The sequence below is a fragment of the Stylophora pistillata genome, chromosome 10 (assembly GCF_964205215.1).
Source record: "Stylophora pistillata chromosome 10, jaStyPist1.2, whole genome shotgun sequence".
NCBI lineage: Eukaryota > Metazoa > Cnidaria > Anthozoa > Scleractinia > Pocilloporidae > Stylophora > Stylophora pistillata.
Window position 1 is genome coordinate 15722569 of NC_142528.1, and position 25307 is coordinate 15747875.

Consider the following 25307-nt stretch of genomic DNA (forward strand, 5'->3'; position numbering starts at 1 on the left):
ACAAAGGCGGGGCGTAAATTAATCAATCTCTTTACGGCGAAGACGAGAAACTTAGCACTTTGTTAGGAACCTCTGGAACCGATAAGCTGTCATTCTCTGTTCACAAATCTTTCACATGCAACAAAAAATCGATAAGAAGTACTCCGCCATATAAGTTTTAAGACATATGGAGTTTTCTTTCTTTTCGCTTCAAACTCAGTTTTATTCATATGCTAACAGGATACTTAGGAGAAATTTCACGCTGTTTCGTGATTGGGTGACACAGCTAAGCAAACTCTTCAAGGGTCAAGTAGTCTCCTTTTAATAGAGAACACATGTATTACTAATGAGAACTTGGTCACGTAAACGTGTATGATAACACGAACGCATAAAAGTTGTTTTGACTCAGTATACTGAGGCAAGAGATTATAATCTCTTAACTGAGTTTATCCGTACCTCTCGCGAGCTTCTGATCCAATCAGACAAAACGCTAAGAAATCAGTTATTATTTATAGCCAGAATGGAATGGGGGGGGGGTATCGGGGGATTTTTGGAGGATCACATGGCCTTCAGGAGGAACGGAGGGGGGGTTAGTCGTCGCTAACAAATAAAGGTATAAAGGGGGAGCCTACAGAAAATTGACTGCTAATTTATTCCAATATCACTGGGCATTAGGGAGGATTCAGTGGATTCAAAATTCTCCCCACCCCCCCAGACGATAAATAATGACCGGTCCCTAGAAGGGAAACAGGGGATTAAAACAATTCGAAAATCACATTTTTTTTCTTGAACTTTTCTCTTTTATTTCATTCATTTTTTTTGCGAATGTTCTCAAGACTTGCTCAGTATCAAGATAGGGTGAGTGAGATGTACAGGCAAGAATGGTATGGACAACATTTAGATTTAATGCAGGAGGCTAGAGGCTACTTGTCACGTGACTTATTGGTCAAATTATTATTTTTGGCATAGTAATGAACTGAGACGAAAAAAGGGGCCTGTGAACGAGGCCAATATCCATCCGAAAAAATCCTTGGTAAATCGAAGATTTATCAAGCGGCCCAAAAATATATTCGTAGTTATCATATAGCAAGGTAATTCTTACTTGGTCAGAAATTGCGATTACGTAGTTTTGGTCGCGACAGCCGGCAAATTTAAAATAAAAAAGTTTGGTCCGAGTGCCATATGATTAAATATATACTGACCTCATTTGCTCGAGCTTTACTGGGGAATACTGGCCCACGTTCATTTTTGTATAGACCTCACTACGCCCGGTATGAATTGCCACGACCTTGGGCCAATATTCCCCAGTACTAGTATAGTACGGCTCTTGCACTCATCAAATAAAAAATTAATACTGGGGAACCTTCCGTTCCAAAATCATGACTGATAAATTGCGGGAGGCATCGATTATATCAGGGTACTTTTAAGAACATTTTTCTAAAAGGTGAATGTCCTAGTCATTTGCTTTAGTTGAGTTTCAACACAATTAATTTAATACACTTCAGAACAAAGGCTTCCGTTTTAAAAATTGACTCATCAGTTCCAAACCAGAACAAATGCTTCATCAGCTGCGGTACCTTGGACTTGAGTCAAATAGTTTAAATGAATCCAACAAGCTACTGCGAATAGCTCTGATTTAAAACAAAATTACAATAAGTTGGTTTTTTTTTTTTTTCAGACGTTTGTACATGGTATAACCCTTTACTCCCATGGGTGACCAAGACAGAATTTCTCCTTACGACTTCACTGACAATATCAAGCAGACAAGTAATGAGAATAAAGAAAAATGTGAACACAGGGATCATTAGTTGATCCAATACCAAATTCTCCAAGCTGACATTACAAGAATTGTATCGCAGACAGTGAGGAGAATTACTAATGAGATCTTGGGAGTGAAAGGCGGTAAAGGGTTACGTAACTTACGTTTAGTAATTATTTTCTTGAACAGGTATCCTTTATTTACAAGTTATTTCATTTCAGTTCATGTTGTCCGAATGCCAGTTGACCTACTATCTTACCAGGTTGTCATTACTATTTCATGTGGTAGGGTTGTCTTTCGCACTGGCTGTGTAGGGATCTTATGACGTCATGATAAAAATTGACACGACAAAAGGCGTTTAATCCAAGAAGATGTGAGCATGCGCTGAGAGTTTTGGTCAGTTTCACTTGTACTTCTATTGCTGGTCGAAAGCCTCTCGAAAAACACCAACCGGTGCGGTAAAAAAAAAAAAAAACAGTGAAAACTTCCCTCTCGCTACCTAAAGATAACCATTTCATTTGTCTATCACCAATTCATTACACTGCTAGTCTTCGTCAGGAAACGAGGTCAAAAGTTACTGTGTCGTTATTTTTTTAGCTTTTTGGAATCAAATGCGCCTGCCTACCATATACCTTATCCATCAAACTGAGCAACAATTTAGATGGAAAAAGATTTGAGTGACCAACATTTTGGCACTACAAGAGTTCTAGGTCCTCCCCTCTTGGCCCTGGTCTGAATCTCTTTGGTTTCATTGAGCTTCCCCCACCTGTAAGAGGGGGGCTCATCATAGTTGAGTCTGTGTAGAAACCCTGTTCGTGTTATAAAATCATGCAAGACTATCAATACCAGGGAAAATCCTCTCTATAGCTCGCGGGCTTGTAGAAATGCCTTTCAAAACAGTGAACTGCGATCAATTTCGAGCTGCTATAGACTATCAAAAGCATTACGTAATCGCAGCCGGTGAGTTTATTCAGGAGGCTGTCACACGCTCAATTCTAAATACGGCTCCACAAAACCCTCATCAACACACCTTGGATCAATTACCTTAACTCTATAATTTGGATATATCAACAAAGTTGAAATGGTAAATTGGCCACCGTAACGATTACAAAAGCTCACGTTTCGAGCGTTAGCCCTTCGTCGGAGCGAATAGAGGAATTGTGTGCTTTAAAGGCAGAAAATGGAGCTACGTGATTGGTGGGAACATGGCAATTTATTCGAGTTTTTCTCATTGCCATGTTCCCACCGATCACGTAGTTCCATTTTCTGCCTTTAAAAGCACTCACAACCCACAATTCCTCTATTCGCTCCGACGAAGGGCTAACGCTCGAAACGTCAGCTTTTGTAATCGTTAAGGTGGCCAATTGACCATTTCAACTTTGTTGATATATCCAAATTATTTCTTTACTCCCACCGACGCAGCCCCAAACAGTTTCTTTAGAAACTATCAGCCTTAATTTTACCTTTACTCTAGTCGACCTGTTCCTTCTCTCGAGAAAACAAGAGAAAATTAGCTTTATTTTCCTAACGCGATAGTTATTTGCGTTTTCACTTATTTTTATCTTGTTATCCCCTCCAGGTCATAAATTCGCACAGTTCATTGTTATGTGCATTAGAGAAGTAAGTCCATATCACACAAAAGGCTTTTGTCTGAGATAAGGGTGAATGAGTGTCTAAAATGCTAATTCGCTATAAAAAGACAAGACAAGCTAACATTACTTTTAGACTCTATTGTAGCCATGGTTCACCATGACGTGCAAGTGAATTTTAATTCATTCTAGAGAGATTTAGTACAAAGGAAGTAAATCTCAAAGGAGTAGGTCCGATCAGCCTCATCGTTGAAAATAATTGAGCTAATATGAGTTATATTTGCTTGTTTTGCAAACGGTTTCTATAGCACTGCGATAGTGCATGACAAGAAATCAAACCTCACCATGTTGCTGGAAGCAGTTTCAAGGGGCAGGCTATACCAAGTTAAATTCTTACTGGAATCGTTTACTGAGGACGTGAACAAAGTGGATGAAAATCGTCAAACCGCTCTGATGAAAGCGATTTTTCTTCCCGACACAATGCACCGCACGCGTTACAAAATTGTGAAGATTCTACTCGACCACAAAGCGCGCGTCAACGTTGCAGACAGGGAAGGAAGAACAGCGTTGATGTGGGCTTGTATTTGCGGACAAGAAAACGTCGTCAGAAAGATCCTCGATGCTTCAATTTTAGATCTGGATTTGAACGGAGGAGACAAGTACGGAAACACAGCATTGTTCTACGCCGCAGCGAGTGGTCAAGTGAATACCGTGAAAAGACTTGTGACAGCGATAAAACGATTTGGACTGGATATCGATAAAAAGAACGCGCAAGGAATGACACCGATACTGGAAGCCACCAAACGTGGGCATGATGAATGTGCACAAGTGCTGATGACCGAAGGTAAAGCATCTCTAACAATTAGAGACCCTGAAACTTTCTTAAACACCAAAGAATGGGCTGAAAAGCGCTCTTTGACCAACTTATCTGAACTCATTGCACGAAGGAGCCCCTCGCCGCAGATGGCAGTACAAAACGTTGAGAACGATCTGGAGCTCCACGAAGTGATATCATCAGCCTCAGATTTGGAAAATGAGAACAATCAGAGAAACCTTGCTAATGAGAGTGGTAACGCTAATGAAGAAGCAGCACGTTCGCCGCAACAAAGACGAGGCTCACTGTTGGATCATGAAAAGATTAAAGGGCCAATCGACACGCTTCCTTCGTCACGGCAGGGTCGAAACACACCACTGATAACAGAAAATAAAAAAGAGGGATCAGTTTCTTCAAGGAGTTTTACCCCAACCGTATCTTTAACAAGAAGAAAAAGCGAACTTTTTGACAAGACCAAAATCGGAAAGGCTGCCATTACGGCAAAATCAGAAATGTGCCGGCTTCTGAGCTTGTATGGCATTCAACATTCTGAATCTTACAGGCAGAGTTTCGACCCGATACTTCTACCTCCAAGTGGTTACTGGCCCGATCCACTGGCTCATCTCAGAGACAACACTTCATTCGTAGGGGATGACTATTTAGAGTCGAGTTTTTTAGATCTCCTACGACCGCGCGGATCGGGTCGTCGGAGATCTTCGGCTTTTCCCGGAGCTCCTGATATGGGTCGACGCGGGAGCAGTGTTGCTGGTCGAAAAGGGTCAATAATGCCCAATGGATCCGGTGCGGGAATGGGAAAGAGAGGTTCTATTGCTCCATCATTGATGTCGATGGGGGTTAGTAAAAACTTTCTAGAGACTCCAGGACTTCTTACGTCGCGAAGAACGACTTTATCTGCAAACAATGCAAGGGGAACAACATCACTGAGCCCTTTCGACAGGAGGGGCTCACTTATGCCGAGAGGAAGTCAACAGACTAGGCCCACGCTCCCTCGCCGGACTACTACGCACATCACGGTTGGACTAGGACAAATACAGGAGAGCCAGAACTGATTCGAAGAAAACAGTTATTGCATGAAGGGACAGTGAAAAATCTACCAAACGTAAAATCTACTTTTTAAGTTTATTCAGAGTTTCTCTGTCACGTTAAAAAGCCGAGTGAAATGAAACCAAGTGTCCTATTCAATGTAAGAATCCCAGAACGGTTTGGTATGTCACAATGACAATTTTACTTTCAGCTGACGCGACTGAGGGGGGTGAATTGGCCAGGAGAAACTCGAGTAAACAAGAGCTAGTGCGTCCTCTGTTGTCTTATTTAGCCTGTGAGCAGGCCCCAAATATCAGCGTTCCGGTGAGGACGCTTCTTCGTCCGCGAGAAAGTTTAAGGCAACGCCACTGATAATTATTAGTGCCAGGCCCTTACAGGCAAGTCTTCGGCTCTCTTTGCCCGAGGCTTACTCGCTCATAGCTTTAATGAGGGCCCACTTCCAGGGTAGCGCTTATTTCTCAGAAGGAGCTAGTTGTTCAGTTCAAATGCGCACTTGGTTTGCACGCCACGATTCTTAGTAACAACAAGTAAGCGCCTCGTACACAACTTTAAGATGTGTGGCGAAAAAAACCTTTGGTGGAACGATGTGACTTCGTAGTACGGGTATAGCGATGTGGTAATGTTTTATAACGATGTGACCGAAAATTTTGAACGAAATGACGACACACCACACGCGGCGATCAGTTGGAAAACTTACATGTAAGAACTATATTAGTCGCTCTCAAGTCACGTTTTTTCATTGACATGGCCCATTGTCACTGTGTTGTTCTGTTCTACTATGTTCAAGAGTTGTTCATGTGGGTCGCAGTCTCATTAAAATTGTAAAGTAATCCTGAAAAGATTATCGCTTTTGTTGAGACATTCTACTTATCACCTTCTAATTGACTACAAGAGTTTTTTGCACTTCGATTTTTTTAAGCGCCAAGATAACAAAAACATTGTTTAAACGCTTCCTTCCACTGAAAACCAAAAAACCAAGAAACAAACGCAACAGAGATTTTTTAAAGATTAAATTTTGCTTTATTCCAAATGCATAATTGCTATTAAGGTACATTGTTTTACAGCCTTCTTTTAAACAGATCATAAATCCTTTCCTCATATTACCAGTCTGCAAAGAAAACCACCCGTGAAAACTCTCTCCAGTTTTGTACCAAGATTAGTAAACAGTCACCACAAAGTCCTCAAAGTAGACACATAAAGAAAATAACAATAACATGGAAAACAAAATCAAATACGCCCAGGGAATGTGCCACTCTCCATTTGGTCATCCCAGTTTTCCACCTGCAAGAATGACATAAATTATTGTTACTCTTGGGTACAGGACAAAAGGTAACAGAAATCGTCACCAATGGGAATACTGTATTAGGTCATTTTGTACCAGTTCTTTCTGTCAGCCTTCAGAAGCCTCAAAGTCATTACAGAAAATCAACAACACAATGTGCCCCCCCCCCCCCAAAAAAAAAGCACTATAAATGTGACATGTAATTGTAGGCAGTTAAAGAAATGCCTCTGAGACACAACAGTCCAAAAATGAAAAGACTAAATGGATATTCCCCCCCCCCCCACCAGAAAAAAAGTGCTCATTAATTTTTGATCCCAGTAAGCATTTCTACTGTAATATTACAGCAATAATGTATTTCCTTCTATTATTTTTAGCTACTCTACCAGAACAGCCAAGACAGTTGTGAAATAAAAATGATTTCACTAACTTACAATTTAGCCCCTACTACATGTTGCTGAATCATTAGGAAAAGCAATGAGTTAAAAATTGGGTAGTTTACAGTGGAACACTAACCGTCTTCAATTTTTAATTCATTTCAATTGAATTTTGTTCTCTTTATCTACATGATGATTTGGAATGGAAATGGAAATAATCTTAATATAAAGAGATTTCACAGTGTTTTACTCCAAATAAAAATCAATTTAAAAGCTGCATTTCTTTTGAGTTTGAATTCTGCTTCATCTTCCAATAAATAAAAAACCAGACACCTGCACATGGCCTGGTTAACCATGTACATGCAATTAGCACAAATTACACACACTTATAAAGCGTGTATAGCAATAGACACACAACCTACCCCTGTAGAGCATGGTCCAGTAAACTACAATTATTGACTACAATGCATGCTGTTTATTAAAAGCCTCAAAAAGGCAACAACTTTAATTCCATAACTGTAGCTTCCTAACTTACCCAGGGACCGGGGCATAATGATTTGTAAGTCTTGAAAAAATACTGACATCTGCTTTCTTCCTCTCCAAACTTCTTTATGCATCGATGATAGTCCACATAGTTCTGCCAGCAGTTCTTTGTCTGGTTGGTGTACGGGAATCTTGCATCAAATGGAGCCGTCTCCAGTTTAAAAGTCTTAGGGTCGAAGTGTTGTTCAATGTTTTCTGCCATAATCTTTATTTCACCTTTAAAATAAGTTTAAGTTCAAGACTGAGGTTAGAATTTTGCTTGGAAACAGCGATGAGGGCTACAGGGCTACACGTGATGCAATCAAGTTTTCAATAACTTCTCAAGAGACAACTAATGCTAGGACATGAAAGTAAAAGCCTGAAACCAATCTTTAGGTGTATATGGGAGAAGTTAAAAAAAAATTCAATCTCTAACATATATGAATGTTGCAGCACCCAGTCACCCTTACCACCACAGTTAGATAGATAGTACCAAGCAACTACAAACTTTTATTCTCCCCTTGGGTGCATACAAAATCTGCACAAGCTATTCCCTCTCCTTATCAAGCTGTCGGGTTTTCCCTCATAATTCACAGGCAGTCCTGGTTGGAAGGAGAACCACTACTACAGAAAATTGTCCTGCCTCAGTAAATAAAATGTTGAGCCCTGTCAGGACTCAAACCCAGCCAGTATGCTAACTATAAAACCTCTGCATCTCAGACACAGCAAAAGTAAAATGTCCAAATGGATGTCTTTTTAGCCAATATGAAAGAGAGAGCTCATGAGGTCATGTACAAATAGCCTCAAGTTTCACCAACAAGCTGTTCTCTAAGTTTTCCCACCAATACCGTAGCTCCATTTTCTTCATACACACAACCCATAATACCTCCATTTGCTTTCAGGAAGGGCTACTGGAACATTACATGCGAAACATCAGCTTAGAAACTCTTTATGGTGGTTAATATACATTATCAACTCTGTTGATGAAATCCAAATATCTTGTTGTATTCCCCCATCAAAGCAGCACAATGGTTTCTTCAAAAACGTACCCCCTTCAATTCTCTTAGAGGCTACATTCCAAGTATATCTAATAAACAAAGACTAACAAAGAGTTTTTAACTCTGGTTTCCCCATTGCGTGGCCGTGATTGTCTTTTCTCATGTTCTGAAGACACCCAACACCTTTATGAGTCTATGCTGACACTTCACTGCCAACTGAATTTGAGGAGGCTTTCTTTCATACACACTTCCCCTGCCTTCCTTTTCATTAACCTTTAACTCCCGAAGTGATTAAAATGTAACTTCTTCCTACAATATCCAAACATTATCGTACAAACAGGTAATGAGAATACTCAAGCTTATCAGGTAAAAGTTGTCTTGATCTAGCTCCAAATTCTTGTCACTAATTTACAAGGAAATATATAGCAGCCACAAGGGAGAATCAAAAAACAGATCTTGGGAGTTCAAGAGTTATAGTAAAACCCATTCCCACCTACAGCACAGACTCAACCCAGTAGGTTGTAAGAGAAGGTTTAACAATGTTTTTTAAAAAAAGTCTAAAACTCATCTTGAGCTTACTGAGAAAGTCAACATAATAACAACCAATACCACAGGGGGCTCACACAAGCGGCGTGTCTGGTCGTTTTTTCGAAATATAAAGAAATGTATGGGAGAATATTGAAGAGTTGTAATATCGTAAACTTATATTGAGGAATGTCTATGTTAAGGCTCAAAATAAATGTAAACTTACCTCACTTGCCATGTATTGTCGTTTCTGGGGTTCTAAATGGTGAATTTTAGCAATTTGGTAAATTTTGCGTTGACTGTTACTCTACTGTATAAGAAGGAGACAAGGGTGGAAAGCTCATATTCGACCGCTCCACTTTCGAAGCCGATTTTCACCCAGAAATTAGAATCACCTGGCTTCTAAATAGAACACCAGATAAACCAAAAGGTTGACGCTTCTTCTCATGTCATTCAATCAAAGATCCATTTGAAATCCAAGCGCTAACTGCCAAAAAACTTTAGAGAAATGAAGCTTTCCAAGCGATCGGCATCCACGGCACAGATCTGGTGTGCCAGGGAGCAACCGTCATGCTGTTTGCTCCACGCTGATTGGATGATGGTAAACAATGCCCTGTTTCAAATGCCTCATGTGAGAGGGGAGTCAGGGGCATATTTGCGCCGGCAATTTATCTACTGACTAGCCCGGTGTGAGGTTTCTGGCATGTGAAGGAAATCCTACACGACCTCAAACCTCCTTGTTCGCGTAACCCGTCTTGGAGAAAGTTAATTTACCCTGTGATGTTTTGTAACCTTCAATTGTCATTTTTCTTTACGCAGAAAACATCACCAGTTCAACCTTCCTTCTCTTTACTGTTCAGCTCAATCTGTTATTCGAAAATAATCACAAGTATCCTCTCAGAGCTCACTGGGTTATGCGAACAAAGAGGTTTGAGGTCGTGTAGGGTTTCCATCACGCACCATAAACCTCACACCAGGCTAGTCAGTAGATGAATCGCCGGCACAAATATGCCCCTGACTCCCCTCTCACACGAGGCATTTGAAACAGGGCATTGTTTACCATCATCCAATCAGTGTGGAGCAAACAGTGTGATGGTTGCTCACTGGCACACCAAATCTGTGCTGCGGATGCCAATTGCTTGGAAAGCTTCATTTCTCTAAAGTTTTTTGGCGGTTAGCGCTTGGATTTTGAATGGATCTTTGATTGAATGACACGAGAAGAAACGTCAACCTTTTGGTTTATCTGATGTTCGATTTGGAAGCCAGGCGATTCTAATTCCTGGGTGAAAATTGGCTTCGAAAGTGGAGCAGTCGAAAATGAGCTTTCGACCCTTGTCTCCTTCTTATACAGTAAAGTAACAGTCAATGCAAAATCTACCAAATTGCTCAAATTCGCCATTTAGAACCCCACAAACAATAATACACGGCAAGTGACGTACGTTTACATTTATTTTGAGCCTTAACATAGACATTCCTCGATATAAGTTTACAATATTACGACTCTTCAATATTCTCCCATACATTTCTTTATATTTCGAACACACGACCAGACACGTCGCTCGTGTGGTCCCCTGTGCCAATACTGTCAAATCATGGCAACTCTTTCACTTTATGTTCACAGTGACATTAGACTTCTTTGCGTGATAACTTAAGTTACAGAAACCGATGGATCATACCAAAGTGTATGAACACTGTACTTTAACTAGAAAAGAACAGTTGATCTAAATGGAGTGGTGTCTATTTGAAGAGTTATCATGCCTTTCCTGATATGACTTGGTATGGCGTTAACGTCAGAAGCGTGACCGAAACTTCGTAAGACATTGTTATCAAATGAGAGTGATATGCCTTAGGGTACGATAAGTGTAATACTTGAGTACTATTGGTGCTGTTTTTTTCAAATTTGTACTTCTATGGTTTTGCGATACAGTGAAATATTGCAGTCATGCAATTCATTTTAAGAAATTTGTTACTGCTGTTATTTCAAACAAACAACGCTCCATAAACCTCCGAAAACTTGATCATACGACTAAAAAACTTACAGAAGGCCATTTAATTAGTTTACGACCAATAAATTTTACTTACTGTTCCCAAAAAGCAGAGACAAAGTAAGTAAGAGATGTACAATCACAAGCCGGGTTGCCTTTTCCCGTCCAATACCGCAATCAAAGATGGCGGAGTGGTCTTGTAAAATTGTCTCAATTATTGTTGGACCCTCTAGGGAAATTTTACCCATAGTGCATCACAGCACTCGCGTCCGTCATTTTGTCATAACCTCGATTGTGACGTGATGTGAGCAGAGTTTGTCCTTCGTAAATCTAGGGAAAAATTAAAGGGACTTTCTTGCATTTTTCTAAACGTATGACAAAATCTAAAGGGATGATATCAAGTTGGAATGCGAAGGAGTTAGCTGCTGCCGCAAATTGGTGAGAAACGATGTCTTAATATTGGATTGTAATTGAAATGCTTTGCATGGGTGGATGAATATTTCACAGTCCTTTGTTTTCATTCTTGAATCATTACCCTTCAAGTGATTAGAGACAGATCTGGCCATGTTTCTGTGATGTTTTCTGTCCCATCCATCGCTTCTGGTTCAGTACTTGAGCTTACGAAACTCTTTCTTGTTCTATTGACTAATCCTTTCAATATATGATAATTTCCATTTTGCTCAGACATCTTAAAATAATAAATTGACAACCATCGTAATTTCCGCTTTTCCAAATATACCTAAGATTGTGAAAATGAAAAAAAGTGGCTCGGTTTACATCAGATACAGAAAATGGGATTTTTAATTCACTATCTTGATCACTGAAATGTATTCTCAGAATTTCCTCTGGACTACTTTGTAGTCTCAAAGATTATTCATTCCTAACTGTGACCATGGAAATTTTTCAACGGCTCTTGTCGCATGGTGATGAATTTTATGGGATACAGATTGAGTTTTTTTTTTTTAGTGAAGAGGTATCAAGGAATTAGTCCCAGTAAACAATATTAAAGATGTACTCTGAGCACAAACAAACCCTTAACTTGTCACCATCATTATGTCTTTGTGTCAAGTGATCCTTTCAGTTTTATTTAAACAGCTTTGTAAGTTGTGAAAAATAGATATTGAAAGAACAATTTCATCTCCTCTAGCAAACTTTGGAGTCTGCAATTTTGCTGGTCTCGATATCTGTTTGTAGGACTGGTTTGTGAGAGATTGTGTTTTGTTGAAGGATCTTATGAAGTAAGGCAGTTGTCTTTGTCAGGGTTGAGGAGTTAACATTTTTTATTAAAATTATCAGCTGATGTCTCAGAATGCCCTTTGAACTTTCTTCTTTGCAATTACTATGAAAAATTCCTAGGATTTGATTGTGGGTCATGTACAGAATGGATTTGCAGAGTACATGCATAGACTTTACTGAGCATCCCTGAAGAGGTTTTTCAACATCAGTATTGAATACAAAAAGTAGATAACAGAAGAATATGAACAATTTTTGACAATTGTACATCCAAACTTAATTAGATGTTTCTTTAAAACTTTGATGTCTTTTATTACATCAGTCCTTGTTTAGGCTGTTCCACAGTTATGATACGACAGTAATGAAAGGCACACTGACTGGCAGCAACTCTACAAGATTCTTGTCTGTCTATAGTAGAAAGCAGATCAAGTACAAAATTTTTTTTGATAAAGAGCTGGGAGATAGACCATCAAGGCATCAATACATCACATCCTAACCCAAGAGTATTCTGAGATGGAATTATTCCGCAAGCGTTGCTGTGCTAACCAAATATCACTTTTTTCAGGTCTAGACAATATCAACCAGCAGCACCAGGTAACAGTAATGAAAATCACGAGGATGCAGAGTCAAATGAGGGATCAAAACAGTCAGAGACACCAGAATGGGAAAGAGCAAGGCAAGCGTTAGCCAAAGTGAACCCACAGATTTCTAACTCACTAGTGAAGTCTTCACCCAAAGCTAACAATAGCAATCCTGGTGCTATGACTTCCTCGATTCAGCAGCAGCCAATGATGTACCAACAGTACTATCAACAGTATTACCCACCATGGAGTGGCTACAACTATCAGTACCCCTATCCTGGGTACTTACCAGCTTACCCTATGCCCCCTTCACAACCAAGTGTACCTCCACCTCCAGTATGTATTTTTGTGCATGTTTGTGCTGCAGTGAATTTTCAGTGATAGCAAAAGTGATGAGGTTTTTTGGTAATCTGTACATGAAATTAACCAAGTTTAGACAAGACTGTGATCTTTTATTGGAAACAAAAAACTGTACGTGTAGAACCATTTTTTTAAATCATGGCTATTTTGCTTTGCTAGTAGTACTCTAGCTTTGGAATTTTACATGCGATGTAATCTTTTGTACAGTTAATTTTTGATCAAGCACAGGCACCAAATTAGGCCAGCTGCAATATAGTCTTTGTTTAATTTTGTCCTTAATCAGCTTTGTGTGAATGTATGAAAACACCAGCACTTGGTCTAATTTAATGTTTAATTCTTTTTTTCTTTTAGCCCTACCAACCATCACCTCCTTCAGTACTGTCATCAACAGCAAGCAGCGTAAACTCAACTGAGAACATAAACACAACACCAACTGAACAAACAAGTGACCAGAACACCTTAAATGAGCATAAAAAACCCAGTACTTATCAGCCAAGACAGCCTTGGCAAGCTAGAAATCAGCATCATCCTCCATTTTCACATCAAAATGAAAAGGTGAATTAGAATTCCATGTAATTTTGTTTTCAATAAAAGAAATGGTGTCAAGGTACCAAATACAGAATTAAAAATGAAATGGTGTAAAAGTGGTAAAAGTTTTCCCCTTGGACATTGCTTGCTTCACTCAGTAATGCTTTGACTTATATGAGGACACTATGGAGCAAGATTGCTCCTTGTGGTTTTTCTTTGTTTGTGCCTTTTAGATCTTAATTTCTTTTTTCAGCCATATCATTTACATTTCTTTGTGTTGTAATGTTCTAATTTCATCTTTGTCGCCACTTTTAGGTCATTATGATTTTATCTTTTAAAATAGTCTTTATCATGAGACCACTTTTCAACACAACTTTCCTTGATTTCAATCTAAATTTTGATATCTAGGAGGAAAATGACAGAGAACAAGGAAGCAGGCATACTTTTGTACCCCGGCAGCAACGTAGTTCTCATGCTGATGCTTTGAAGCAGCAAAATGATGAGAACAGCAACAGAGAGCAGGGAAGCAGGCATACTTTTGTGCCACAGCAACAACGAACTTCCTATGCTGATGCTTTGAAGAATCAAAATGATGAAAACAGCAACAATAATAGACAGCCATTTTGGAAACAGTCTAATCAGCAAAAGTGGAACCCAGGCTAGTAAACTCCATTACCTCTTAAAGTGCCCCTGAGATGAAAATTGACCGTTTTATTTTGGGCAAATTTTTTTACATGTTGAATTGGGTCAAGTTAAAACCCTTTTTGCCATTAAAAACTCAAAACAAACCTTCGATGACCAATTTTTACTGCTTCAAAGTCATCCAAAAATGGTCTGCCATTCCTGAAAACATGTTCCAGCCAAGCCCGCAATTGTACAGCAGAAAATGACATCAAAGACTCAACAAACTTATGCTTTGCTTTGTCACAACTCTCTTTGTTTGCTGCAAAGAGAATCACACATATATCTTTTTTGACAACTGTTTCATTGTCAGTCGTGAAATTTTGACTTTGTCTGATGATGAATTGTCCCAGAAATCATCTAAAGCTTCTGTGGATAGTTTTGCGCCGGCAAACAATGAATTTTCCCCATGCGAATAAAGATAAATACAGAACGGCTTTTGTGGTCGCATCGCTTTATCACCTTTGAATTGTAGTTTTGCTTGTTGTGAGGGATTTTCCTTTTTTGCAAGAAATGATTGAGTGATACATAAAAATTGTTTTTGGCATTGGCTGATTGTGTACCAAGGCGGATTTTAGGAGTTTATGAAAGCCATTTCAAAGCCATTAATGTGTTTGCCCTGATGCATTTGGTCAATTATCTCATTAACCCTTTCCTGCTTGTTTTTCACGATCTGTGATTTGAGAGATTTGAGGCGAACTCTGTTGTTGAGTTGCACTTTGGCCTCTTTTGTTTTTTCTGTCTTGTTCATGATAACTATTGTTGTGTTGCTTCGGTGAGGTTTAAAGCAGAGTTTGTTTCAACCCTTTTAGAGCCATGACTTCATTGCGTTACAAAGTATTTTTTTGGCTTAGATACAGTCTGCAAGTTGTGTTATGACAATTTTCCAAGTAGCTCTGAAGGGCGATAGAAGACTGAACTGGTGGCGTTCAGTTTGATATAAAACGGAAGTGGTTCTTTGTTTTGTCTGTGAAAGGTGTAACGGAGGCCCATTCGTCTTGCAAATAAATCTCTCCAAAGGTGGCCTGATTTCACATTCGTTTGTCACGGGTGTTGGGATGAATTTAAGACCCTTCGATAGCATGCTGACTTGGCTGTCAGATGGTTAATAGTTTGAGAGGTTTTTTAAGAAATTTTCATTTTCTCAGTTTTTTGGCTGCAAGCCTACATTTTAAAGTGTTTCTATGCTCTATTTATCTTAAGCTGTTTGTTCTATTTTCGCTGATATTAAAGCCAGCTTTTTTTAGAGTCAGAGCACACAATTATATTTTTCATCTCTTTTGTATAAAAGTGAGCTCTTTGAGGTCAGAAATCTCATTCCTCAATTCGGCTATTTTATCATTCTTATTTACAATGTTCACCAAGTACTTTCCTTTGTGTAAGGTATTCTGCCAGAGAGTTGTTAAAGGTGGATATTGATCAGCGCATATGTAAAGGTGACAAAACCTGTGGAGGTTCATAGACTTTACTTTCGTCGAGATCACACTGAGGACGGTTTTTCTTGTCCCTTCTTTTGAATGGTAGGCACTGAACCCAACAGAATTCTTTGCCAAGATCCTTTGAAGTACACAGATGTCTCGAAACAGTCCTCCGAGAAGTGTTTGGAGTAGATCACAAATATCCCTGCAGGATTTAAGTTTACTCGGCGAGTTCGCACAAATCGCATCCGTTTTTCCCGTTCTGATCTATTTGCAAGTCTCCAATGCAGAGAAATACCTGCAGCATAGTCTGCACAATTACTTCAGCTTTGAATTACGCATCGATGCCTCGTAATTTTTGTTTAGTTTTTGTAAGAATAGAGTAAAGCACTCTGTTATGTTTACTTGACATTTTGCCATGTGAGATTTTCGCATTGAGCCTTTGACATCACTTCCTCTAAGTCCTGCGATCAACTGCCGGAACATGGTCAAATAATGGCGGACGCAAAATCATGAATTTAACGGCCCAAAAAAATATTTTTCTGGTGTTCGGTCTAGACTGAAATTTGGCAGAGTAGGTGAAGGAGACACATTGAACACGAAAATGAAAAAAATTATGTACGAAAATTTTGATCTCAGGGGCACTCTAAGACTTACATAGGTATATCCCTGATTGTGCAACAATACGCACTTTCATGTTAGAACTGAAGAATATACCCACCCAAGTAAAGCTTAGCTGATCAAGTCAAGTGGAAACTCTTATAGAGATTGGCATTAAAAACGACACATAGATTACACAACTATTGTAGCAAAATTAATAACCTCTTACCAGAAATCAAAAGTGTTGGGTTGTCGTTTAATTTTACAATATCATTTTCTTGACTTGGACAGTGATGGAATTTGAGTGCAAGTCATAGATAGTCCTAGAGATTGGTAAAAAATTAGAGTCCTAACAACAACAGAGCTGTGTTGAATGATTGTCCTATTGGTCTTCGTTCATTGAACGTTTTTAAGAAAGTCCTGTATAAGGTTTTGAAAAATAATGGATTATCATCATCTAAAATAAGTCTTAACCCTGAAAATACTTGATTTGGAAATTTCAAATTTGTACATATAAGTTACAAACTATACACATATCTTTTTGGGAAAGGTAATGTTGTTTCTATCATTTTACCCCACAGGTGGAAGTTTAAATAATAATAGCTTTTCTTCACCAAATACAAAGAAGTTTAGACCATCAGTTGAGAGAAGGGAAAGTCTTTCACAAGATGAACACTCGAGACCTTCACCTTGGACAGAGCCGACAAAACCAAGAAGTCCAGGAAGGAAGCAGCAACGGCAGCAACAACAAGAGCAGCAGCACTTGAGAAAACCAGAGAGAGAAAAATCTCCACCTAAAGAGGATACAAGGTTAGTTAGGCTTGTACTGTATGTTGCCACTGATTTCAAGTAGAACTCGTGACAGGACACCTTACTGTAGTTTGCCTCTTGTATAACATGTTTATTTACTTTTCTAGAGATGAAGCTTCACTTCCAGCACAAAAGTGGCCACCAAGTTTAAGGTAAACTCTGATGTTGTTTTGTTCCAAGGGGGACTTTAAGAAGCAATGTAATCAAAAGTGATGGCTTGCAGTAGTCAAACGCTGTAAATTTCCTTCCACTGTGCTATTGTTTACTAATTATGATTAGCAGTTGAGTGATGCATGGAAAAAGTTGGATGACAGGGTTTGACTGTAAAATGAGGGTGTTGTCCTGGGTAACATTCATTTCCAGTGATAACCAAATCTAAAGAGCCATGCATTACCAAAAAAAAGGAAAAAATTGTGCCACTGGAAACAGAGCCGGCTACCCGTGACAACAGCACAATTTTAACAGGTTGCCAAACCTCCATTGCACCCCATTCAATTGAAAATTGCAGTAACCCTTTATACTAACTCAGTCTTGGGCACATGATACATGTAGCCTGGCATCTTATAAAATAGCCAGAATTTTTTGGAGTCATTAAACCTGATAATACACAAACTTGATAATTATGTAGAAATTCGCTTATAGAAATTTCCTTTCTGCACTCTTTCAAAACTCAATCAAACTTAAGGAAAGTCTTAAATCTCAATGGAACTGAAAAGTACTGTGATATTTCCTTTTAGGGACTATGTGCAGAGAGCATTTGAGAAGTGCGAAACAGAATCTGATAAAGATCAAACAGAACAGTTCCTGAAGAATATGCTGGCTTCAGCCTTCAGAAATGGCACTGCTTGGGTAGTTGACTGGAACAAAGAACCTTTGCCTAGGTTTGTGATATATTTGAAATGGACTTTCTGGTTTTTGTTGAGTTCTTGTTTACCCTGGATAAAATAACCAGTGCACATACTGCATTCAGTGGATTTGCATTTTTTGGTCCATAAAGTTACCATATGAAAATCTTTCCTTTCTGACTGCGATACCTGAGAATGGAATGTACTTGTGCTTGGAATAGCCAACTTCTCTTTTTTTAGCAAGAATTGTCACTTTTTTTTTCTTGTTTTCAAACAATTTAACAGTCTGAGAAGGTCACCCCCAGAGGGTAAAAAGCTCCCTAGATGGCATCCTTCAAGGAGGAGGTCACCACCTACCACTCGGAGAGAAAGAAGAAGAGAAAGGAGCAGGAGTTTATCACCTTCAAGAAGTGGCAGTAGGAGTAGGAGCAGGAGCAGGAGCAGGAGCAGGAGTAGGAGTAGAAGTAGAAGTGTTAGTCCTGATAGCAAAACAAGGTTGAAAGGATTTGATCCTAAACGACTTGGAAAGAAATTGCCTAAAACTAAGGGAAAGGGAGGAAAAGCTCAGAAGGGGAAGAAGAATGCAAAAGGGTGAGTAAAATGAAAAGAACAAAAAAAACAAATTTCAATATCCTATTCCTGTGTGCATTAGGTACTGTAGTCCTGCCACTGACGGGCAGGACTGCCTTGTACATGAAGCAGCTCATGACAACTGTTTTGCACCTGTATGTTGCAGGCCACAAATAGCAAATTACAATGCTACTGCTGACCCTAAAGCTCAAGAAAAGATACAAAAACGGGCAGAGAGATTCAAGTCGACTTTAGCTCCTCAACAAGCCACACCAACTAGTATTTTAAACACCATCCATTCTTTGGTGAGAGATGCTTTACATTCCTTTTATTTAATATCTTGAAGTACATGTACAATGCAGCTCAAGATAGGGAGACAAAAATATTTGAATCAAAAGCACCTTGACAGACAAGCATATGTCTATATAGATAATCTCAAACCCATTTGTGTAAGTATTGATGTGCAAGGCAGTTGTTTTCTTTGTTGTTTAATGGCACTGTAATGTACTAAAAACTGGTGGTTAAGCTGCATTTAAAATGTCCATGAATTGTCTTGAGTTTATTTTTGGTTGTTTGTTTGTTTGTTTGTTGACCACTGTGCTCCTGATAACTTTATAAAGTTTCCCCTGACTGGAAAATTTCCATTAGGGTTTGCTTGCCGAGGAATTATGCAGTTCTGTAGGGTGCATCGTACTTTAAAGAAAGGAGAATGTATTTAGAAACAGATTATTTTGTGCCTAACAACACCTAAGATACTATTCTCTTAGCATTCTCTCTTGTACATGTGAGGGGCTTTTCCTTGTTCAGCTATGATCTACATTTGTTCGTTTGTGCCTACCAGAAGAGTTTGTTTTTTATTCATTTGTTTTTTATTTCAATTTTAGTCGTTCGGTGAAGATGGTGAAGAAATGGATTGGAGCAAATACCACACAGTTGGAACATGTGAAGACTTAGAAAAACCCTACCTCAGGCTTACTTCGGTGAGTTTTATCTCAAACTAAGGTGCACCATTTAATCTACAGTTGTCTCTCTGTTCTAAATTTTCGTTATTTAAACCCAATTGAAAATATGATTGATTTTTGAAATGTTATTCTGACAGACAGTCCATGAGTAGGCATAAATTTGATGTAACAGTTTAACCACACGATAACCACTACCTATTTTTGACAACTGTGCATTGAAATAGAAATCTCTCTCTTCTTAGGAATGATATACTTTTACATTTACCCGGTGCCCTGTCTGGTAGAATCATGGATGATTTTTTTTTTAGAGCTATAGTAATTTAACTGCAGTTACAATTTATAACTATTGTACTAGTTTGTATTTCTGTGAATGGCATATGAAACTTGCTATATTTTTGTCTTTGAGATCTCTTTAAAGCCTTACACTCCAAAGGTCAAAACATTAATTTATTGCACTGTCTGTATCCCTTTTCCAATAAATTTTGCTCTGGGGATTTGTTGCCAAATTGAACAGTATCCCCTCATTGTTATTTTCCCTTCTCATGAGTATTGTACTTGAAAATGTATCGATCCTGGAAAGAGACATTCCATTTTGGTCTCTCTAGGGATTGTAAGGGTGAACTACTATCTTTCAGCCAGTTTATATTTTACTTCTTAATTATTATTGAAGTTTTCAAGGAAATGATGTATCATACACATATAAACATTCTTAGTATCCTGGATTATCTGAAATCAGACTTTCTAACCTCATTTCTTTACAGGCACCAGACCCCTCCACTGTCCGTCCAGTTGAAGTACTTGGCAAATCTATGGAAATGATAAAAAGCCATTGGAAAGAAAAGCAAGACTACACTTATGTTTGTGAGCAACTCAAGTCTGTCCGTCAGGATCTCACTGTAAGTACATTTGAGATGTGTTCTGAATTGAATTATCGTCCAGAGAGAGTGACCTTTTTTTAAATTATCTGTGATAGGTGCAAGGGATTAGAGATGCCTTCACCGTAAAAGTCTATGAAACTCATGCTAGGATAGCCTTAGAGAAGGTAAGGATTTGCTGTGTGAGATGAATTCATTGAACATCGCTAACGCGCTCTGTTAACATACATTGATCAGTTCTTTAGATTTACATCTGATGGGGAGCTTTCTATTACAAAAAGTGTTCTAGTCAATGTTACTTGAACTACTGTAAAGTTCATCGTTCCACGTAAGGAAAAGGAATGGTTACATACAGTCATATTAAAGCAGCCATAAAGTACAGTTTTGTGGGTGACATTCTGAATACTTAGATTTTAAATTGAAAGGTAACATAATAAATTTATTGCAAACGAATGCTAATTTATGTGATTCGGGTGTTAACTATATATTTTACCCTTTAGGGAGATAGAGAGGAGTTCAACCAGTGTCAGACACAGCTCAAAGCCTTGTATGCTGAAAATTTGCCGGGAAATGTTGTAGAGTTTACTGCCTATAGACTGCTTTATTATATTCTCACCAAAAATACTCTGGGTATCCTTGATTTTACATATAAAATTATTCTTATTTCATGGAGGGTATGAATCGTAGTGTTTGCCAACAGATTGGCTTGCGTCGCTGTTATCTCGTGTGAATGCAAAAGGTGGCATTGTAAGCTTGCATTTGTCCACTAAGGTGCTGCTCGTGACTTGAAATGAAACTGGAGCAGGGAATAGGAAGGGTGGAAGATGAAAGGCAAAAAGATACCTTCCACAGAGAAAACGTGTAGCATGAAGCACTGGTTAACTTGCCGCACAATTTCAAGGCTAGTTTTTTGTAACTTGAAGTTGGTTCGCATATTACAAATTTGAAATGCTTAGAATCAGAAATCCAAACGGCTACGTTGAGACTCGAGAGCAAAGGTATAGGCCCTAAAATTGCATTAACAGACAGCAAACTGGACCTCCTATAATTTTGGAATTCCTTCCAGGAAGATTAGTAATATTTCTACGTAGCTTCCTGCTCTAGGTTTGTAATTACATTAAATTGAGTGAAGAGACATCTTCCTTGACTGTAGGTCTCAGATCTGACAACAGCCTTGGCTCATCTAACAAAAGAAGAGAAAGCGGACCCGGCAATAAAACACGCATTATTAATACGTTCAGCTTGGGCTCTGTCTAATTATCACACTTTTTTCCAGCTCTACTTGAATGCACCCAACATGTCGGGCTATCTATTAGATCTCTTTGTACAGCGCGAGAGAGTCCAAGCTCTGAAGGCCATGATCAAATCGTGGGTTGTTTTTGTGTGTTATTTTCTGGGACATTGGCGATCGGTTCATTGGTCAATTTTTGACTTTAAAATTTACAATTTGTTTTTTTTTTTAGGAGAAACTTATATTCAGTTAAAAAGTGAAAATGGTCATTTACCACTGGCTGCAGTCCTTGTCTAGTAATTTGAGAGGAGAAGCTAAAATGAACCGATCATCAATCTCATGTCCCAGATATTTTAGAGCAATTTTTTTCTGACTTTGACGTTCCTTGAGCGGTTGTTCAAACCTCTACACATTGTCCTTTTGACTTGTTAACTTGAGAAGTATGCTTTTAGCCCGTTTTTTTTTTTTTTTCTAGTCTCGTAGTTCAAGTCCTAAAAGGTTGCTCTAAGATAATGCATGATATGTGATTGTCTGTGTGTATCGTAGTTGTGTCATCTTTGTTTCTGTGGTCGCCATCTGGTTATATTTGTGCCTTCTTACTGGAATTCTATGGATTATTATATGTTACTTTGAGTTCAATATTTTTGTTTGCAAGGCCTAGCTGCTAAATTAGTAATGACAAACTTTCACAAATTCTCACTGCACTGTGGCCGTATAATTTTTCCATGGTTTTCTTGCTATGCTTTTATCCTTTAGGCGTTGTTGCAAGGAGAAGTATTTACCTATTTACTTCAAGAGTTTTTTTTTTCTCGATTTCATCGTTCTATCCCATTAAAGCGTGTTTTTCACGTGTCTTTCATACTTTGCCTTATCAAAGAGAGGGGAATTGGAGAAATTATTTCTGGAATTGGTGGGATGTGAAAGTTGGCTCATAAAAGTGCTGTAAAGCAGGGACATTGTATGTTTTTAGTTATTGAAATGATGTTCTAACTTGTTATTTTACTTTCTTTGTTCCCCTTTGCTATCCTTTTCCTGTCTTCTGCTGTGCTGTGTGTGCTTCAGATACCGTCCCACAATACCTGCCTCCTTCGTTGAATCCGAGTTAGGTTTCACTGAAGAAGGAGAGTGTCTCAAGTTCTTACAAGATCTAGGCGTTGTCCTCACCGCAGATGAAACCAAGGTCGACTGCAAGCTCTCCCAGGGAGTCCTGACAGCGAGCTGACCCGTCCTGTTCCGCGCCAACTCGTCCCGTCAAGTCTTGGATTAGTTAGGAAAAAGCAAATTTGATTTTTAGGCGAATATGCAGTAGGCACTCTATAAATTTAAGCCCACTTCATATTTGCCACCAGGTGTTTCTGTTGGTATAGGAAAATGTAGGTTTTCTTTTAACTTAATTATTCTGTAAATCTTTCAAGAATTCCGTGAGAACTCGCTGAAAGCTTTGAAGCGAGTATATTGATTAACACATCATCCGTAAGTATTGTATTGTAGTATTTGCTGGCTGTCCAGTATGTCAAGAGATTGGTTACGTACCGTGTGTGCAGGTTGCTGATGTTGCTGTTCCCTGACTGCACTCGTTTGTCAGACTTTGTCTCTTTCAGGCCACAACAAGCAAGACTGGAAATAATCTACCTCAAGACTGGTCTGTATATCAAGTTCAAGAAAATTAATTATTCAAAAGATGTGTATTGATAAACTGTTTCTTAAATAAATATGAGGTTTGTACGTATCAGCTGTAACCACTCTTCTCCTTCTCTTGTTTTAATCTTGAATACGCTGCTTTTTTTTTCTTTCCTTCATGGGCAGTGCGATGAATGCGCAGGTTTGAAAAGTTCAGTTCCATTAGGTAGATCACGGTTTTAAGGCGCAGCACACATAAGCAGCTTCAAACTCAACAGGAGAGATGGCTTGCTCTTCATTAAAATATCAGTGTCATTTTTATTATTAGAGAAGTCGGAAAGGGTTGTCCTACTCGATTTTTCTCTTTCTTTCTGAACATCACGCAACCTTCTTTTCGCCGAAAGCTTATTTCCTTAAGCAATGGAACTAATACCATTGTTCATTTTCCCCAATTGAACATGGGACGCAGGGAGAGGGAAGAAGGCTTTTATTAGAATTAAAAACATGCCTTTGAACAAAATCGCTCCCAATTTAAAAAGGGTTTCGACTTAGGTTTCTCATTGTAACGTATTATTTTGGAGCGTGCGGTATGCTCACGGTTCAACTCGATTAGTTACAAAAAGGCATGATAAAACATGTTCCACACAAATGAGCTTGGCGCGGCTGTATATACCCTGTTTTAGTTTCCTAGAAGCTCATTGAGAAAACAATACCATATTGCCCTTTCAGTTGATACCTCGATGTCAGTGTGATGTTCAAACTTAATTACTTATGCAACAGCCACAGCGCGCGCTCTGATTGGTCAATTTAACGTCCGCCTTTTGCCCATGGGTGTACGCTGCTGACGGGAGCGAATGCAAAGACCATTTTTCCGCGGGCGCTTGTTTTTTCTGGTCACGTAAGATTTGTTAAAATAAAAGGGAACTCTTTAGCTAAAATGTATCAATGTTATATTATAAAACAAATGGTAAACACCACAGCGTAACTATTGAGTTATGGATGCACTTGGGAGGTTTGCTAAGCACTCAAGAGGCTAGAGTCGCTCTCGGCTATCGCCTCGAGCGACTCTTACGCTTCTTTCGTGCTTAGCAACCTCCCGCGTGCATCCATAACTCAATAGTGTACGCTGTGGTGTTTACCATTTGTTAAAGACTAACTCTATGCATAGCGACCACTTCGATCACCGCGCGACAAAATTCACCAATTCTTGATGCCTTTATTTCGCTCAAGTCAACTGACAACTTTCTCAGTGATACTTGATGTTTCCGTGCAACGAACTCATAGCCACCATACCCCGCCGGATTTGTTCCTTTTTTACTGAAGTTGAATTTTTGGTTTTGTTTTTCATTGACATATATTAACTGTGTAACAAGCCTGAGCTCTCCTCGCTATAATGGATACCTACGGTGGCCGTAGTGGGGGATCAATATTTCCTGTTCAAGTAACCCTGTTTCCGTAATAAGGCCCCCATGAGTTGACGGAACTTTTCATAATAGTAATCAAACCCGAGAATCGAAAATTAATGCTTGGTCATCGGAAAGATAACATGACCCCCAAAAATTAATGGTACTTAAGGTTTGCGGTGAAAATTTGCTTAGTCATGGGTACGTGCCTATGAAAATAGTATCACTTTCCTCTGCCAGCGAAGGAACGTAAAGAAAAAATACTGCTACGCCGTTTTGAATATATATTAAGTCTGTGGGTAGATTAACAAAGAGTCGTGGAAGCCTGTTTTGATCAGTTGAGATAAGTAGTGGCAGAGGGTCGAGGGGTACATGCGAATTTGATGCATGAAGTCTGGCAACAATCATCGACACTTCAACTTACAATAGCTACGATTACACTGTTAACAGGAGAAGTTCTCTCCTGCTCAACTTGTTACTTACTGGGCGGGAGGTCTTGAAAATTATCACACGGGGAGCTAACTTCCGTCAACACGGGTTAGTTCCCCTAAAAACGTGACTAATCCGGAAAATCGGCATTTTGTGATCCACTGAATTAGTGGTGAAACTTGCAGTTTATACGCTAAAAAGTTGTTTTGTAAATTTGTGAGCACAACTTCGAGTGAACAATATTATATTTAAGATTAAAAGCAGTTGAT

General features: G+C 38.9%; 3 protein-coding genes and 1 pseudogene across 4 annotated transcripts in view; 3 read left to right on the forward strand and 1 right to left on the reverse strand.

Annotated features, from left to right (window-relative positions):
* Nucleotides 1-25307, forward strand: part of LOC148721943 (uncharacterized) — a 547091-nt pseudogene that overhangs the window by 368094 nt on the left and 153690 nt on the right. The gene's annotated exons all lie outside the window — the stretch shown is intronic.
* Nucleotides 3541-5351, forward strand: LOC111333293 (uncharacterized). Its single transcript, XM_022938830.2, has one exon. It carries the CDS (start codon nucleotides 3673-3675, stop codon nucleotides 5209-5211), a length of 1539 nt encoding a protein of 512 aa, XP_022794565.2. The 5' UTR covers nucleotides 3541-3672; the 3' UTR covers nucleotides 5212-5351.
* Nucleotides 6204-11143, reverse strand: LOC111333294 (uncharacterized). The gene is made up of 3 exons (XM_022938831.2): nucleotides 10990-11143; nucleotides 7398-7621; nucleotides 6204-6487 (listed from the first exon to the last, which is right to left on the reverse strand). Exons 1-3 carry the CDS (start codon nucleotides 11138-11140, stop codon nucleotides 6434-6436), a joined length of 429 nt encoding a protein of 142 aa, XP_022794566.2. The 5' UTR covers nucleotides 11141-11143; the 3' UTR covers nucleotides 6204-6433.
* On the forward strand, nucleotides 11163-23315 carry LOC111333292 (leukocyte receptor cluster member 8). Its single transcript, XM_022938829.2, has 15 exons — nucleotides 11163-11330; nucleotides 12691-13042; nucleotides 13418-13621; nucleotides 14003-14252; nucleotides 16875-17103; nucleotides 17211-17255; nucleotides 17841-17984; nucleotides 18234-18539; nucleotides 18685-18823; nucleotides 19403-19498; nucleotides 20242-20376; nucleotides 20454-20522; nucleotides 20856-20985; nucleotides 21516-21723; nucleotides 22649-23315. The coding sequence occupies exons 1-15, from the start codon at nucleotides 11266-11268 to the stop codon at nucleotides 22806-22808; spliced, it is 2532 nt and encodes an 843-aa protein (XP_022794564.2). The 5' UTR covers nucleotides 11163-11265; the 3' UTR covers nucleotides 22809-23315.